The sequence below is a fragment of the Xiphias gladius genome, chromosome 24 (assembly GCF_016859285.1).
Source record: "Xiphias gladius isolate SHS-SW01 ecotype Sanya breed wild chromosome 24, ASM1685928v1, whole genome shotgun sequence".
Taxonomy (NCBI): Eukaryota; Metazoa; Chordata; class Actinopteri; order Istiophoriformes; family Xiphiidae; genus Xiphias; species Xiphias gladius.
In genome coordinates, this window is record NC_053423.1 from 3,485,161 (window position 1) to 3,503,866 (window position 18,706).

Sequence of the window (18,706 nt, forward strand, 5' to 3'; positions counted from 1 at the left end):
AAGTAAAACTGAAATCTGTTGGATGGCACAGACAATTTCCTGGCAGAGGTAAAGACCCAGTTCCCCTGCAGTTTCAGGACTTACACTGATTAACTGCATCTTTATGAAAGACAGATGAAAACAAACCCCAAATGGATAATGAGCACAATGAGGAGTGAAGCTTTAGGGCAGCTGTAAATGTAAAGCTCCGTTATTATGGCAAATGTAATGAAATATTTTTCGATAGTTTAGCAACAACTGAAGTTTTTGTGCCATTTTTTTTCCTCTGTCTTCTTTTTTTAAGCTTCAGTTCACATCTCTGATCTTTGTGGTGCCAACAAACTCAATTCAACAGACAAATAGCTTGATTTAAGAACAGGGTCAACACGGATCACTTTCAAATAAAACTTGATTTACAACTTAAGAATTTTAAGTCAAGTGTGTAACATAAGAGCACCCACATTTTCTACTTAACCTCAATCTCTTGGTTTTTGTATCTTTGAAGACTTTTAAAATTCTAAGTATTTAAAATGAACACTTTTCTTACAAGTATTTAGACCTAAATGAGAGGTAATTCAATTTAACAATATATGATTCATTGATTCTGCTTAATTCAAAGACAACCAGTCATATTAGATAAGCACTGCACAGCACAAACTGCATTTATAAAATTTATTTATATAGATATATTCATCTATACAGTTATGTATGTATGATAGTATGTATATATTTTTTATAGAAATCTATGCATACTGCAGTCCTTTCACAGAGTAAAACAGAACCACATTTTAGCAATGTTAACACAATGACAGAAGCTCTGGATATTGAAGGCTAAACATCCTGAATTCGACATTGGAACAAAAAGATGGCATCGCAAAAATATCTGAACACCAGCAACTCAGCTTATTTCTTTAAACTACAATCACTTCAGTGACATTACAGTCATATTTTATGTGGAATAGTCCTACCTATTCAGTTTAACTACACTCAGCTAAAGTCTGTACAGTTTTGTAAAACAGAAATAGTTGCTGGTGACAGCGAGACAGTTCTCTCTGCCGTCCAGTGTCCGACAGCAACATCAAGTGTCTGACTGGGAAAGTCGACATGACCCAGGACAAGAGGGACAGCAGACACTGGAATCTCAGAAATAATAACTTTAAGGGAAAAAAAAAAAAAATATATATATATATATATATATATATATATATATATATATATATATAAAAAAAAAGAGAAAAGAAAGTCCAGAATTTGATTTCATTTGCTCAGTGTTTCTCCATTTCCACGGATCCATGTGTAGAAATCTTCAAAGCAATAGAGTGACACTGACACATCTGATTTGTCACAATGCCCAAATAATTTAGAAAAATAACCTGCTATTAACAGAAACACAGCATAGTACATAGACAACTGCATGGAAATTTTGTCTGGTGAACAAACTGGAAAGCTGGGACTTTAGGCCGCTTTACGTCCACATTCCTCTCATTGTCGTCTGCTTCTGTTTTTTTTTTTAAGAGGATTCCACCTCGTCAGTCATTCAGTGTCCGGGGTTTTTTTTTTCAGGTTTACAACTTCCCCCTTATCACATGAGCACAGCACCTATTCAAATTCATGTGTGCCACTGAAAACATGTACACAAGTTTTTTGACTCCTCACTATAAAGCTCAAATCAAAAAGCAGTCACATATTGCACTATGAATGCAAAAATACCAGTCTACGCTATACAGAAAAGTGCTTCTAACGTTTGTACAGTTCCAAACGTACAGTATGCTATACACAAACACAGGATACGTGTACACCAATCATTGTGTCTGTATGTATGCATTACCATCACACAGGCAGTTACGCCCTACAGTACAGTACAATAACATTTTATGGTCTTCCTCCCCCTTTAAATGTCAGGTTTGAGCTTTAGTTCGATTTATAGACAGAAACAACAGAACCCAAAGCCTCAAGGGAGAAGTAAGGAGGTGCAGGTGTGCTTGGGTGGGAGGTGTGGTGGAGCTGGTGGTCTCCAGCTAGTGGCCCCAAGGTTTGGTCACAGGCCATTGTAGTTTGTGTCAGGGGGGTCAAGTACTAGAGGAAGCTTCAGGAATGGACCTTGAAGGCCAGCAGCTGCTCAGAGTGCATATTGTTGAGGGAGCGCAGGTCGGGCAGTTTGAGCAGCAGCTTGGTGAAGATGGCCGACTCGTTGGGGTGGTTCTTGGTGATGAGGCTGCGCAAGGCGCGGATCAGTGTTTCCTGCAGGGCCTCCACTGAGTTCACGTTCTCGATGCCAGAACGGTCTAGAGGAAAGGATAGCAAAGGTTAGCGTTGGGATGATGAACGTAATACAGTTTGGAGGATAGGAATGAAAAAGCACAAGAAATATGCCAGAATTGGGAGTTAAACTGATGTACTAGTTAACTAACTCTGCCGTTGCCAACATGAGGGTCAGGACTCTAACGGTCACAACAACACAAGTCTGGGAGTCAACTGGAGTCAAGATAGGAAGGCCAAACACCCTATTCCTACTAGACAAACTCAAGTTTATTTTTTGAGGCTTCTGGCCAAACTTGGTGTTTTTCTTGTGGATTATTTTACCATTTCTTTCCTCTATTCAAATAAAGCAACCTGAGAAAGAATGATCAACCTTTGAACTGAATTGGTAACAATCTGTAGAAGGTGTCACAGGTAGACACAGCTTCATTTTAACCATTTGAACACTTGTCTTGTTTGCATGGTTGTCACACTTTATTTAAATAAAGTCACATATTGATATTTTCAGGATAAGTTAGGCTACTCAGAAATGCTGTAATTTGGCACATCACATCAGTACTATACGTGTTCTAGGAATCCCCCCCCCCCCACACTATTTCTTGCCTTTATGTTCACAGGTTTTCAACACACCCTATACACTTTATCTGTATTTAAATGGTCAATGTTCCAGGAGTGTAAGAACCATGTTGATTGAACATTCTGGGCCTTATTACTGTCAAAAAAATGTCTGGAGGACTAAAAGAAAACAAAATCTTCATGGTTTTTGTAACTGCTTTCATATTCTTTTCTTCATTTGGGATAAACATGTTCCGAGTTTTGGCTCTACGATTACCATCATGCTTTGGCTTTGGGAGATCTAGACAGGTAGCACACAGTAGCATTGCTATGGAATCAGTGAGTTTATATCTTTATAAATCAAACAAAAGTAGTTTGGTTTTATAGAAAACACATATCAACCAGTCAGTATTTTTTATTTCGACAGTTATTTTGTCTCTATTTTTGTCATAAAAAATGTCAAATATCAGATTCACGACTGCCACAGTAATCTCAGTAATCTAATTTTTTTCCACAAATGAACAAGCAGAATCATCACAGTTTTACAGATAGTTCAAGTGTGCTGGTGTTAGCCTTCAAAATTTTGTATTGTAGAATTACTGTAAAATTGTAGTATTTCATTGTATTCTAGAATACACTGAATAATGTACAGTAAACCCATGTTCATAAAAGCTGTGTGTGTTGTAATGTACAAGCTGTGATACCAGTGGAGTACTTTAACCAAATGGAAGAAGAAATGAGCCTGAGAAACTAGAAACTTGATAAAAACCCACCTGCGGAGACCAGAACCACAGCGGTGAAGAGGCTCATCTCCTCCTCACTGAGGCCCAGGTTGATGAGCTTCTCACTGAAGTCAAACATGGAATTGAGGAGGTCGTTGGCCCCCATGGCCCTCAGCGTGTCCACACTGTACTTCTTCCCACCCAGAAAGGTGACGGTGCGATCCTTCACATCAAAGAGTGAAGCAAAACGAACCACCAGCACCTGCAGAACACACACCGCTTTGTCAGTCTGGGTACAACAACTGTTATCGGATTCTGGGCTCTCTTTAAAAACTGAGAATGATCCACAGAACATGGCCTCAAAAATGTAGTCTACCTCAAAGGTGCCAGCCTTCAGCAGGCTGACCTGGTCGTGCTGAGACAGATCTCTGAAGCCTGGGATCTTCTTGGCAAACTCCACCACCTCCCTGACAGCAGGGGTGAAGCTGTGGGAGAACTCCTCCCACACCTCGTGGCCAGATTTCTGAGGGTCCACGTGAGGAGACGTGTTCATCGGACAAACCTGAGGACAGGACAGAGGAATATAATGCTTTCTCTGGCTGGAGCAAGCTTATATCCTACCATCAATGAGGGTGAAACCGACGCAGTATATCTGTTTGTTCTCAGGCTTTTACTTATAATCATACTGTGTTTGGACATTGACACATTTCCACTGAATAATGTAAAAAATGTGAGGAAATTTAAGCTGCACTCTAAATGTTTTTTGTTTTTTTTACATTGACAATGGATCAAATGACTATGTGTAATGTGATGGGGTCGCTGGTAGTGACAAACCCACACAGAACTGTCACCCGCTCATGGACTCCCCCTCAGCTTTAGGGAGCCTTTTATTCTATCATAGCTCATTGTTTTGGTTTTTCTGACCCACAGTTCTCATCAACCCTTTTTTCAGCCATGGAGGGCAGCTTTTTTTAGGCAACAAAGCTCTGATAATTCCACTGTACACTGCCTGCTCAGCACCGAGCAGCAGACAGATAGAGATAGAGACTAGCTGGTAAAAGCTGTGGAGTGTTTAGCGGCTAAAGAGCCAGACATTTTTCTCAGAAGTCGGTAGAGAACACGGTGGCCAGAAACACAACCCCAAATACATCCTAATGTTGCCTCTTATCTGCTGAATGTGTAAATAGGCAACTGTTTGCAGACACTTTTGCCATATCATATCATTTTAGGCTATGTCAGATGTTATGTTTTCAGGCTTGTTTGCTGCCCCCAAGTGGCGAAACAAAAATCAGTAACTGCAGATTGAAGTATTTATGACCCGAGACCTAGAAAAATATTTATCTTCAAGAGGCTGCACTGCTGTAATGATGCTTTAACACGTCTCTCCAAAAAAAACCATGAGACAGCTGCAGCTGATTCACTTCACAGTTTCAAAAGCACAAAAATGTTAGCGTTATGAACTCACCAAACTATGTTGTTTTCATCGAGTCTGGCGCAATTCATTTCTGCACTCAACTTGCACTATAACTTTGGCTTCAAGCGCTATTATCTATTATTCTATTTTGTCTATTAATATTAATTAATCTGACTGCATTTAATTCATTTTATTGTTCCTTCTCGCTGACTTTTATTTCATTACATTTAATCCCTCAGCATGTTGAACTGGCTTTGTGTTTAAAAAGGTGCTAGAGGTAACCTCCCCTCGCTTCTTTTTATCTCACCAGATGCATCCTTTTGCCTTCTCTCCACTGGTGCCCGTTGTACGCTCTGTTGGCGGGGTCCTCTGTAGCTGGAGCTCTGAGACCTGCATGTGTGTAGGCTGGACAGTGGCCGGCAGCGCTCCTGGACAGTCTGAAAGGGCAGTGGTTGGGGGTGTTGTCCTCTGGACCCTGAGGGTTCTGGCTGGAGGAGGCGTCCTGTGCTGCCACGGTGACCATGTTGTTGTTGTGGTGGTGGTTCCAGGCTTCCTGCTGCTCTTCTTTCCAACAGTTAGCAGCGTTTTGATCTTGGCCACTGTTCAGGTGGCCCATGGCAGTTGGGGCATCAGCTGTCAGGCTGCTCTGCTCCTGGTTGTACATAAAGGTCTCCTGGTGGGCCCTGGTCACTGAGCCGATCACCTCCTCCTCGCCGCTGTCAGACGCACTTGGCGAAGCCGAGCTGGCGCTGGTGTCCATTGCCACAGTGGGCTCGGGGTCCGAGCTGGAGTCTGATTGGCTGGAGCACGGTGAGGAGGATGGAGAGCAGGAGGGGGCAGAGCCGGCGTCCTGCGAGGTAGGTTCTGTGGCGCTGGCTGGCAGCGGTTTGGCGATAGGTAGCGTCTGGCTGCTGTGCAGCTGGGCGTTGTTCATCATGTTGTTCATGGCACTCTGCATCTCCAGCAGCATGCGCTGTTTCTCCCGCTTAGGGATTCGGCCAAAACGCACAGCTGAGCGGTGAAGAGAGGATTATTTCAGAAGAATTCACTTGTATTATTTTACAGGTTTATCTATTTTATTTTTTGCATGATAAGTTATACAGTAATGACTAGTGTGACTAATTTAGATGCAGTGGAAAACGTTAGAAATTCCACCTAGTAATTCCCCTACCCTCTCACACTCAGTTGGGTTAACTTCAAGTGATGCATGAGACATGACATGCATCACATACACATTATTGAAGGGACAATTTGACACATCAATACTAGCATACTAGTAGTTATACTAGTCTTGAGGCGAATTCCTCAGCCTGTGAAAACAGTCTTGAGAAAAAGTCTTCTATGTTTGTGGAGGAGCTTTATGTGAAAAAATAACCCTGAGGATATCACAGTGCTATCATCAGGGTTATCTCAGCTTGGTTTTGGAGACTTCACATTTGTGAAAGAAAGACTGCGTTACAAACTGGGGGCAAGGGGTTTGAAAATATGTAGAAATATGTTTAATAATATTGATTTGAGTTTTAAAAATGTATTGGATTATTTCACAATTTTATGTTTAAGTAAAATATTTTGTGTGTATTTATTCATAAAATTATTTATTTCATAATGTCTTATTTATTGATTTAATTTTGAACAGTTTGGGTCCCCATATCCCCCAACATTTGAAACACATCCAGAGTGTGTGTTAATTGTTAAATAATTAACAATTTGCAAAATATCTGTAGCTGTATTCTTTGTAAAAAAGGTATCGATTTGAGGGTAATCCACTGTTGTCTACTTTAACTTACCCAAGCTTCTTACAGAGAAAAACATTACATCAACCAGTATAAATGATCCGTGTTCATTCACAAAACACTCGAGCAAGACTGAATCAGTGAGTGGATCTCTAATGAGCCTGGCAGTAATTACAGGAGATACTCACAGTCTCTGGACATCCCCACCATCAGGCATTTCTTGAAGCGGCACTGCTGGCAGCGGTTCCTGTTGATCCTCATGATGGGGCAGCTCTCGTTCTTAAGGCACTTCTTATACTGGATGTTCTGTTGGATGCTCCTCCTGAAGAAACCCTGTGTGTTCACAAAGACAAACAGCACAGTGTGATGACTAAGGTCACACACACTTCATAGAGAGATGAGGGAGATAACCATGTGTGCGAATATATCAATACAGAATTTGTTTATAGCTGATACTGACATATTGCTCACCTGGTAATTTTTACATATTTATTTCCAATATCACCCACATTATTTGTATTTTTTGCAGTTTTGCGTTTTGGTAAAAAAAAGCATAACATTGGCTCACCAGCCTATCAGTTTAAAACATGTCTCTGTGTGTATGTTCCTCCTCTACGGCGCAGTGTGGTGCGTTTGTCACTGTAAACTGCTCCCCACAGTTAACTAGGCCACACAGCAATGTGAAGTATGAGAGGCAGCTGATATAAATATGGGGAGAGTGTACTAGTTTCACAGAGTCTCTGGTTGTAGCTGTGCAGATGGCTACGCCTGCAGTGACCCACTTCAACTCCAGTCCAAAGCCACACTGCTGTGTCGCAGTGAAAAGGATTCTGATTCAGTGTCCGCAGCGTGTTGCTTAGTGTGAGTGCATGAAGTGGTGGTGTTTCAAAGAGTTGCCCTCACCTTGCAGCCCTCGCAGGCGTGGACGCCATAGTGGAAACCGGAGGCCACATCGCCACAGACCTTACACAGCAGCACCAGGCCATTGATTTCTGATACAAATACACATTCTTACAGTTCAGCTGAAAAAGCAACACACCATTGCTTTTGCATGCTAACACATGCAAAAGCAATGCTACTAAAGACCAACTAACTAAAGACTGTTTACATTTTACATTCCTACAACCAATGCCCAAAGTAAACCAGAAGCTTAATTTATTTAGAGTAACCTCCTACTCTGCAGCCTGAGGTCATGTCCTCTGTATTTTTCCTGGGAATTTGGGGATTTAAGCAATGTGGGGGAAGTTATATTTTACAGTTTTTTCTACAGCTTGATGATATTTTATAGGCTGCTTCCAGTATTTTTTAACTTAATACTATATATTTACCTTCACAAAAAGCTCATGTGATATCACAAGTGCAACACTGTTTAACATGGGATAATTCATAGACAGGCACATGTGGTTTATCATATCTGGCATACTGTTTCACATGTGATACGCCATATGTGCCTGCATCTGAGTGATCTCATAATTTAGATACAATGGACTATGTAATTAATTCAGAAAGGCCTCAGTTGTTTTTGGGACATTTCCAGTTTGATTTACTTTGTGAAAATGTGACGTTTTTTAATATTTGCTATTATTGTAAGGCAAAATCTAACTGAATTTAGGCTGAAACCAATAAGTAAAAATAATTTGAAAATAATTATTTTATTATAAAGAATACAATCCTTGGGAGTGTGGAAGAGAGACAGCTTTGAATCAGTCTTTAAACCTTTGTGTTGAGAGAACTAATTTAGAGCAGCTTCAACTGAAAATTTAACTGGATAAATTAAAAATAAATAAATCACAGAAATGATCATTACAAATAATTAAAGATTTACTGGGTACGTGGCTGCATTGCGAGGACTTGGGCTAATGACACTGTAACATTAACTTGCTGGAACTTGGAAGAGGTTTATTCATTCAGGATTGACTTTCATTGTACACTGAAATCAGCTGAAACCAGGTAACTGGAAGTTATGACATCAGTGGAAACTTGGTGTGCTTAGGAAGTGATTGACAATGTAAATGATATGAAATGTTTTGCTTTTTTGTTAATTTTGAGTTAAAACCACCTTTGCAGCTCAAGCAGCAGCAGTCTCCTGGAAAACCTGCTTCCTAATAGTAGGAGTCTCACATTTACTGACTGGTAATGCCAAAAGTTTGATCAGTAATGGGAAAAACTGTACATTTCCCAGCAAAGAAAACTGACAAGATCACTGCAGTTAGCTTCTGGAAATACATAAAACAGAGTGGTCGTCTTACTTGTGATGCCACATTTTGCAGAGGAGGAGGATCGTCCGGTCTTCTGAGTCCCTGGAAGGTTTTGGCGACCGGCAGCGAGTGCGGGGTCAGCCGGCTGACCCAGCTGGCAGCGGCTAGGAGAGGAGCGGTGGGGCGGGGAGGATGACTGGTAGCTGCCATTGGAGGAGTCACTGTGGCAGGACTCCGGGCTGGAGGCAGAGCTGGATGAGCTGATGTAGGCTATTACACCTCCTGGTGTAAAATGGCAGGAAAAAAAAAATGGGCCATGATGACAGGGACTGCAGCTACAACTCGACACTGCGCAGAGCTTTGTGCTGGAAAAGATTGTGTTTATACAGTGCTGTGTCTAATTTTTCTCCTTAAAAAGACACAGGTGATGATATTCTATATTTTTCTTACTGTCTTACTAACAAGCATTGTGTGTATCTGAAGCCTGATGTATCAAATTCCTCTGTGTCATAGAGCTTCATTATGGTCAAATTCTCACTAGAGAACCAAATGTGGATTAATCCGCACCTGAAAATACTACCCAACAAGTGAACCATTTCCCCGTTTGAGTAACATCTACAAACGCTTCAGTGACCAGCTGTTTTAGAAAAATGCTGAGCCCTTTTAATAATGAAACTATACATTTGAAATTCTTCTTTTGAAAATCTAGAAACCACTGGGTTTGGGGCTGAGGGCCACAAATAGGATACCGAAGTCAGGGAGTACTGAGAAATGGACTAACTAATCGCTGGTTTTGATTTTTTTCATGGAATTTTTTAACACGTAAAACACAAAAAAAACACCAACCTCATCCATTAATTTCACTTTATCTAATCTTATTTTCTACTACAGTGATAAAAAGCTAAAACAAAAATCAATTTCTTTCCCTTTTTAATCTCCATTTTTTTTGGTGCTATTAGCATCAAATTTCCCAGTGATCACCAGTCTTTCAAATAATGTGACATCTTAAAATTTTTTGTCTGTTCAGTCACTACTGTTTCCTCTCCTTCAAATGAAATGTAACTCTAACTATCAACAGCTCCAGACGGTTATGCTGTGGAACCAACAAGCTTAACATAAAGAGGGCAGCTCATACTACGACAACAGCTTCCTCAGCCAGTAGGAGCCGAGCAGACAGGCTGCCGCTGCAGCTGAGCCGATTTTTCCCCCTCAACATAGGCTGACCTGATGTCTTCCCTGCCATTCTCAGTGATTAGGTAACAGCCATTACATAATGTCAGCTTCACAAGGGTGTGTGTAGTAGGCAGTCTGGCCTATCCCTGCAGCCATTCACAGATACAGGCTCGATTAACAAATGGATGTAGTACCAAATCGTATGCTAAGTGGGTCGATTTTATTTAATCTGACAAGACATGTACTGTAACGGCCATTAATACACAGTAGTACTGATATAATACTGGGCTGAGAAAATTTGTCTGACTGTACCAATGCATATTTTTCATAGCAAATGTGACGGTCATCAGTTCTGACCCAGTTAAAAGCCCAGTTCAACCAACTCACTGGCATATCTTCTTGGAAGATATGCAATAAATACCATACACAACATTTCAAGAATAGGTTATCAACATAAACATAAAAAGTCAGTTCAAAAACACCTTTTATTGTTATATTTGCGTGTGTTAAATAACATGGAGCGCTTGAATAACACTCCAGTGTGAAGCAAGATTACACAAAAAAGCATAACCTCCCAACATATTGTTCCACAATTAAACTTTTATCAAATACCGGGAACCATTTCAAAGTGAAATAATATTTCAATGTGTAATCAATTTAACAATCTGTCTCCTCCACATTTAACATTTATTCATCATACTTAGTGTATAACTATATAATACCATGTTTAAAAAGTTAAAGTTAAAAAATTACAAGATTTTATTCTTATGATAGAGTAGCCAACATGTCTTGTCTTGACTTATTCTTTTTCGCTTTCTTGTTGCTCTTTCAGAGGAAATGTAACACTCTTCACCAACTATTTACACGGAATTTTCACTGAATGAACAATGTCGTCATCAAAACCAGAGTTCGCATTAAGTCTTAACGGATGAAAACTGACTTGGACGTAATTGCTCGAAATATTTTTTCAGCCAGAGACCACGAATAAAACTACGTAACATACGCAGAGCATTATGTATCACATGGACCTTGAATGCGTTATAACTTTAGACGTTTTTTTTTTTTTTTTTCTTCAAAACGCCCCCACGTGGAGCAAGCATGTTTTTCCCCGGGAAAACTGGGTCACCGCAAGCCGCTGCGAGATGGCTCACGTGTATCCGCGGTGAGACCCCACACCAGCCTGCTAGCAGGAATTATGCAATGGCCACGTCACTGCGCCGCTCGGCCAATGAGTGGCGACGCACGCGGAGCGTAAACACAGGCGCACATGGCTAGGCTGACGGGTCCATGTGAGTCGAGACAACTGCAGTGCTGCTGAAGCCAACTTCTTGGGTAATCACAACAGCCCACTGGCACTCCTAACCCACTTTAATATTAGCGCACCAGTACACGCTACAACCTTTGACATTTTCAAGTGCTTAGTCAGAATGTAGAAACTTAAAAACATAAAACAGTAACGTGCCCTTATTATGCTACTCGCGCTAGCTTGACTAAGCCTAATTTCACTGAGCTAATGGCAGGATGCGACCCCAATATGAAGCCCGCTGCAACAGCTGCAGCTACTTTCATTTCAATTGGGTTTAAAGCACACTTACCAGCTTTGGTCGACTCCATTATCCTATGAGTTCGGGGGTTTTCCTCCTCCTCTGCTACCTCAGTGCAGAAGCCGTTTTTCTGCTTTAGTATTTCAGCAACTGAAAAGTCGCTGAATGATCCCGGTTGAGAAAGTGGCTGCGAAGCTACAACATTTAAATGAACGCCACTTAAACCCGATAGAGACCGCCAACGGCTTCACAGTGGCTTGTCAGTGTCAGACTAGCGAGGATACAGTTTCACAGGAAAAATCGCACATATCAAACCGAAGCAGCAAGTTGGCAGAGGCTGGCTCAAACGGCAGTTTTTCGTTCTCTGAGTGTGGTGCTCGCCTGTTTTCAGTGTGGTTAAGTTACACCTACAAATGTGCCGAATTCCATTCAAATAAAACGCGTTCGGGGCGCAGCTCCGGTGCTATGGAGGACTGGCTTAGCTGTGACTGTTTCGAGTTGCGATCAGTGTGTAACCATGTGACCCAGTTCATCGGCTCCTCCTTCCCTACAGCCCTGCACTGGTGTCAATTTAACCCACTGACATACTTTCACCAGTCAAAGTGAACAAAGACAGTTGGCCACTCTCTTGCAACATTTTAATTACGTTGCTTATCGTGGTTTGGTATTAATCCAAATTAGTCCTGGTACTCTTTGTTAAAGGGGGGCAAAGGTAACCTTCAAAATGTCTGACGAAATAGTTGGCAGGCATTTCTGAACGCAAGTACAGGTTTCCATCCATACCTTTTTAAATGCCAAGTACATTTTTTCCTACATAAGCAATCCTCTCTGTGTTAAATCATAATTTCATTTTAAAAAAATATTTCAAATTTCCATATTTGATTGATTCCGTCAACCATTAAATTTTATATTCTGTAAATGTGATGCGTTCTAATGTGTTCTAAGGCGTGAAATGCTGTTGAGAAAATTCCCTACACAGTGGGGATAAGGGACTGAATGAAAATTATTAGGTTGGGAGGGGGGAATTTTTATTGTGTCTGAGGGGAGGGTAGTCTAACTTATTTGGGAAAGTCTTCTTTTATTACCGTATATTTATATTGTATATCAGCCTTCCATTCTGTGACTCATCATGTAAAAAAAAAGATCCAATTACAACAGCAAGCTACTTTCATAAAGCCGTGATTTGCCATGCAAAGAGGAAAACAGTCCTGTCTCTGTGGTGCTTTGTTGTCCTCATCAAAAGTAGCTTATCAACAAGTAGCTAATGTCCGACTAAGAATCACAAAACGTGTAGATCTTATTAGTGACTACAGATTGCTAATTATCTGAAGATAATTAATACTTATGATAATACTATGTGTTGATTGTCACATTTATGTGTCAGCATTTTTGTATGAAAAAATGTAGAGATGCATGAAAGTGTTGAACGTGTTTGCAAACAAATTTGTTAAAGATCGAGGTGATAGATATTAACGTTAACATTTGGTCGACTTGATGAATCTGACTACAATATTCCTGTCCCAGCAGTGCTTTAGTCTGCACCAACACCTGAGAAGTATATCTGGCTCTTTAGCTGCTAAATGTTCCACTACGCTCACCAGATAGTCGCTAACTGTGTCTGGTCTATCAAGTTTTTAACTGAAAACAGCTGTCTGCTACTGCTGGAAACAAGTTCGATAAGAACAGCGTTTTGGGCTGGAAAACCAAATCAATGGGCTAAAGAGGCTAAAAGCTTTGTACAGCTGAGGACAGCTGCAGACTCTGGTGATAGGTCTTTGTGGATTTGTCACTACAAACAACACCTTTCATATTACACAATCCTCTGATCCATTTGTAATATAAAAGTATGGATTAGTGCAGCTTTAAAATATTTGATAGTTAAATGTTATGCCTGGAAGGGTTAAAAAGCATTTGAAACATCATGTAGTGCATCATAAGCAGACATTGAAACCCTCCAATTAAGCTTGACTCATCAAAATATTGCTTTAAAATCAAATGGATGACAAGTATTTCCTTTACTTTCACCGAGCAGTGCACAGTAGTGTGTTTCAGTAGTTTGTATTATTATATGGATCATGTGAGAAAACTTTTCAAGCACACCAGTAATTGACAGTGGATACTGTTTAAATGATACACAGCAAACTAGTGGATCCATTTCTAGGACTTAATGTCATGAGGCTTTCAGGTCATTCTCCCCCAACCTAAATTCTTACTAGGTTAACATGACACAAAAATGCTTCCCTCCCCTCTATCTTCAACAACAGGCGGGAGTTGGCCAAAGCTCCACACAAAGTTGCAGCCCCAGACATTTCCCAAAGCACTCTCAATCCCAGCTAATGTTTCCTCACTACAATGAAACCTTTTAGGAGTAAGCAATCCCACGCATTACCATCTTGGTTTCCACTTTCTTTCTTTGGGTTTTTACAGAACAGGTCAGGAGTTACTGCTGCCCCGCAGACTAATGTATGGACAGACAATAGGCAGGGAGTAATGTGAGCGATGACCGTTGCTTTCAACCCACCCCTCCATGTTCTCAGATTACCCTTGCACTATGTAGCGCAGGGTAATACTGTTTTAGCTAGACTGGAATATGTAGTTAGTATATCCCAGTTAATTAATTCAACAGTAGTTAAGGTTACATAAAGTAAGATATTTATAATGACACTAAACAACTAAAAATAGTTACACCAACAACATATACAACTGGAAAGGAAATGTTCAAAACAGAAAAATGTCATTTTGTTTTTGATAACATAGTGTAGATTCTAAATTGCCCATAGGTGTGAATGTGAGCATGAATTGTTGTTTGTCTCTTTATGTCAGCCCTGTGATAGACTGTCGACCCGTCAAGGGTGTACCCTGCCTCTCACCCAATGTGAGCTGGAATCGGCTCCAGCCCCCCAAACCCTCAAAGGATAAGTGGTATAGCTAATGAATGGATGGATAACTTGGTGGCTACTACAGTGGCTTCGCAAAGTATTCAGACCTCTTCACTTTTTGCACATTTTATTGTGTTGTAGATTTAAGTTTATATGGATAAAACGTCCTTTATTGCCCATCAATCTACACTCAAAAACCGATAATGACACAGTGAAAACACATTTTTTGAAATTTTTACACATTTTTTAAAAATCAAAAACTGAAATCTCTCATTTACAGAAGTGGTCAAAGCCTTTGCTATGGCACTGCTAGAACTCAATTGGAGTCCACTTGTGGCAAACTGAATTGACCTGATTAGACAGGTAAAATAGGTCAAATAGATGAAATGGAAGAAGTTTGGAACGACCAGACTCTGACTGTCTACTTTTTGGCACAGTCTTCCTCAGAAGACCAGATGGCTTTTTTGTCAGAAGTTTGGAGCAAAGCCATCACCGAGAAGACAGACAGATTTATATGCAAGGTTATGGGGCCTGTTGGCATTGTTTCAAGACTTAGTATCAGTTTGCAGAGAAGTTACTTTGAGAATCCTCATTTCCCGCTTGTTATAAAAAGGTAAGTTAAGTAAGTAATTAGGTAAGTAAATAGCGGTTAGTTTCTGTTATATCTGAAATATTTTGAAAGAATTTATTCAATATAATCTGGTCTCATATGAGTTGTCATTAACCACACAGTATTTACTGTGTTATCGGAATAAACCTTCATAATAAAAAGCATGGCTAATAAAATATCTCTGGTCATGGTTCTGGCAAGATGGTGTGTTGAGCAGTAACTTGTGTCGGAGGCTGCAGCAAACCAGTCCCAAACTTTGAGGTTGCATATGACTAAAGAACACTCAAACATTACTCAAAATGGAAAAACAAAGCATGATTAAACCTGAAAGATATAAATGATGGAAACAATACCCAAACTCAGGATACAGCAAGCACAAAAGAAGTAAATGATACAGAATGGACTGACGACCATGATTACGCCATGGATGTTAGCATGGCTAATCAAAGAAAAGATTCCACTCCCACAACTCTGAGCAGAATTCCAGTTGGCAAGAAAACTAAAGTTATAAGGAAGGAAGCAGATGTCTCAAACCTGACCATACTGGAAGCCATTCAAAAATTCAGAGAACAGGCCAAACAAAGCGGTTCCATGGTTAGCTTAACAAACCAGAAGAAATCAGCAAGCTGGAAAAACACAACAAACTCCTGTTTAAAGAAAATAATGAACTTGAAGATAAAATTAGGGACCAGGAAAAATATAAGATGCAATGGTGCACGAAAGGTAAAGTTTTGGTGGAAAAGAGTGACGAAAACATCAGAGTAAATGTCATACAACTCTTTTACAAGATTGCCCCTGACATGGAAGCGCGTCAGCTTGAAGAAGCCATTGATTTTGTGCACAGAGCCGGACAAAAGGTGGACAACAAGAACAGACATGTATTGTCTTACTTGTTTGGAGGATATGGTGCCGAACCAAGGATTCCCTGGTCTGCAGGGAGAGAGCTGTTCATTTCTGGAGGACAGGAGAAGGCAAGAGTGATCTGCATGTATGTGAAAGGAGTGTAACATGAAGACCTGGGACTCTTTTTGGTATTTTTAAACAATAAAGATGTAATGTTCTATCTGCACTTTAAGTTCTGTTATTTTACTCAAATTCCAATTTCAAACAGTTATGTTCAACAGCATAATTTCATCTGCTTCATTAAATGTGAGGGGTCTTAAAGACTTGCTCAAAAGAAAGACATTGTTCTTATTTTGCAAAGGGCGAAAATCATAACTGTTTTCTACAACCTGGATATGAACTTTTGGACTAACCATTGAGGTGACTGAATGCTGTTTAATCATGGATCCATTAGATCTGCTGGTGTTGCCACTTTCAACATGTGTCTAAGGGATATAAAACATACAGGGCAGATCAAGAAGGTCACTGACTAATGGTTGGTTTAAAAATGAAAATTCATTATTTGCTATTAGTTAATGTGTATGGTCATAGAACTATTGCCTGACAGACAAATGCTCGAAGATATCACTAACACTTTTAGAGCTTAGAATGCTTTACCCTACAGGTTTTATTTTAATGGGTGGTGACTGGAATATGACACCTGATGGGTGGGAAGATCATTGGCCCCCTGAATTTGACAGTTACCACTACAATGATACAATTGGAGAATTTATTAGTAGAAATTGCCCACTAGATATTTGGTTTATGAAGTGGTTTGGTTTGGTTTTATTTAGTTTAAATTCATTGAAAAAAAAAAAACAACTCCTGGTTTAAATCTAATGGTACCTTCAAATCCAGAACTGATTACTGGTTTGTCGCTGACTCAGTTATGGAATTGTTCTCACACATTTCAATTTCCAAAGCCCCATTAGTGTATCACTGTACTGTATAATAGAAATGAAACAAAGGCTACTGGAAGTAGCAGGAACTGCAACCTGATGAAAAATAATGAGTATTGCACAAAGATAAAAGAAATAACTGAAATTGAAAATAATGAAACCATGAAAAATTTCTGTAGTAAATGGGAATTTGTTAAATATAAAGTTAGAGAATTTTCTATGAAATTTATTAAGGAAATTAAGAAGGGGAAAAGAAAGGGGAAAGTAACTTGTTTGTTAAAATCAGCCAGTGCTGCTGTAAAGCAGAACTGAATACTGAGGATCAAGACAAGCTAATGATATTACAATCTAAACTAGATGATATGTATTTCAGCAGAGCCCAGGGTGCATTTGTGAGATCAAGAGCAAGGTGGCTAGAGGAAGGAGACCACTTTGTATTTTAGCAATCTAGAGAAGGGAAGACAGGCAAACAAGGCAATGGCAAGCTTACTGATAAATGTACTGTATGTTCAAATGCTGTTAGTTCAAATTGCCATCAAATAAATATCCCCTGGCTGTGACGGGCTCATGGACAATTTTTTTAAATTTTGGAAATATGTCAAGAATTTGTCGTTCAATGCACTGCAAGAATGCATATGGAGAAGAGAACTGATGCCAAGCATGAAGTAAGGCTTAATAACACTTATTCCCAAATATGGCAAGGATAAAAGGTAACTAGATCATTTAAGACCAATTTAAGACTGTTTCACACAAACTACAAGTTGCTATCTGGAGTTATTGCAGCAAGAATGAAACAATACCTGTCCAAGATAATAAATGAAACAGAATCAGATCTATCCACAGTAAAATACGACGAGTTCTCAATTTGATTGATTACAGCCATACATTTTTAAAAAGTGGTTTCATTTTATTTCTGGATTTTTAGAAAGCTTTTGATTCAGTGGAACATCCTTTCGTAATAGAAACACTAAATTTATTGAGTTTTTGGAGCATGGTACCTGGTCAAGGTTTGCAGTAGGGGAAAGCAAATTATAGTAAGTCAATTTGAGACAACACATTGTCTCTTAAAGATGAAAAACAAATTCCCACAGTACTGAACTCCATTAATCAATTCTCTAAAGTAGCAGCCTGAAAACTTTAATTTGTAATTAAATTTTGATAAATGGGAATTAATCGCTTCACATGATCATTCAGTACAATCAGTCTGTACCATAAAGGTTAAAACACAAGTCAAATTCTTAGGTAATACTACCACCAGGAATAAAGAAATAAGGGAAAAAGAAAACATTTGTAAAAAATACTGATAAAAATAAAACAATTTTGAATACTTGGGTACAATATATGGTTATATATTCAGAGGGGTATTACTATCCAAAATGGAAAGCCTATCCAGAGTGTTTCTCCTGCCTTTTCCCTATAAATTTCAGTCAAAATTACTCAGTTAATTAATAATGTATAGTTTCGGTTGACCTGGAAGAAGAAATGTCAGTACATTAGGAGAGCCAACATGGTTAAGAGTGGAGGTCAGGGTAAATGCCATAGATATCTCTGTTATGTTAGGTGTTGTTAAATTGAAATGGCATGAATGGCTTCCTTTACTCTGCACAAAGACTCTAATTGGTTAAGCATACTAAATGCAATTTTTCAAAAAATGGGGGGAATAGATTTTCTTTTTGCAACGTAATTACGATTTGTACATACTTCCCATGAAACTGTAAGATTTCCACCAGCAAGTTCTCCTTTATTGGAACTTATAGTCATAACTTAACACTACATAATACACCCATGTGGAGCGACATATACTGTATTACTATACTAATACTATACGAACATTGTTTTTAGGGGTTTGGATGGAAAAG

The 18,706-nt window shown here is 39.5% G+C and overlaps 1 protein-coding gene across 2 annotated transcripts; it reads right to left on the reverse strand.

The window, feature by feature from the left end:
* Positions 1 to 1,204: 1,204 nt before the first annotated feature.
* Positions 1,205 to 12,120, reverse strand: nr1d2b (nuclear receptor subfamily 1, group D, member 2b). Of its 2 annotated transcripts, XM_040121268.1 has the most exons (8): positions 11,629 to 12,120; positions 8,912 to 9,142; positions 7,566 to 7,654; positions 6,851 to 6,995; positions 5,237 to 5,940; positions 3,892 to 4,077; positions 3,567 to 3,777; positions 1,205 to 2,264 (listed from the first exon to the last, which is right to left on the reverse strand). In XM_040121268.1, the coding sequence occupies exons 1-8, from the start codon at positions 11,645 to 11,647 to the stop codon at positions 2,068 to 2,070; spliced, it is 1,782 nt and encodes a 593-aa protein (XP_039977202.1). In that variant the 5' UTR covers positions 11,648 to 12,120; the 3' UTR covers positions 1,205 to 2,067. The 2 variants fall into 2 exon arrangements, with proteins under 2 accessions (XP_039977202.1, XP_039977203.1); XM_040121269.1 differs by lacking the exon at positions 7,566 to 7,654.
* Positions 12,121 to 18,706: the final 6,586 nt, after the last annotated feature.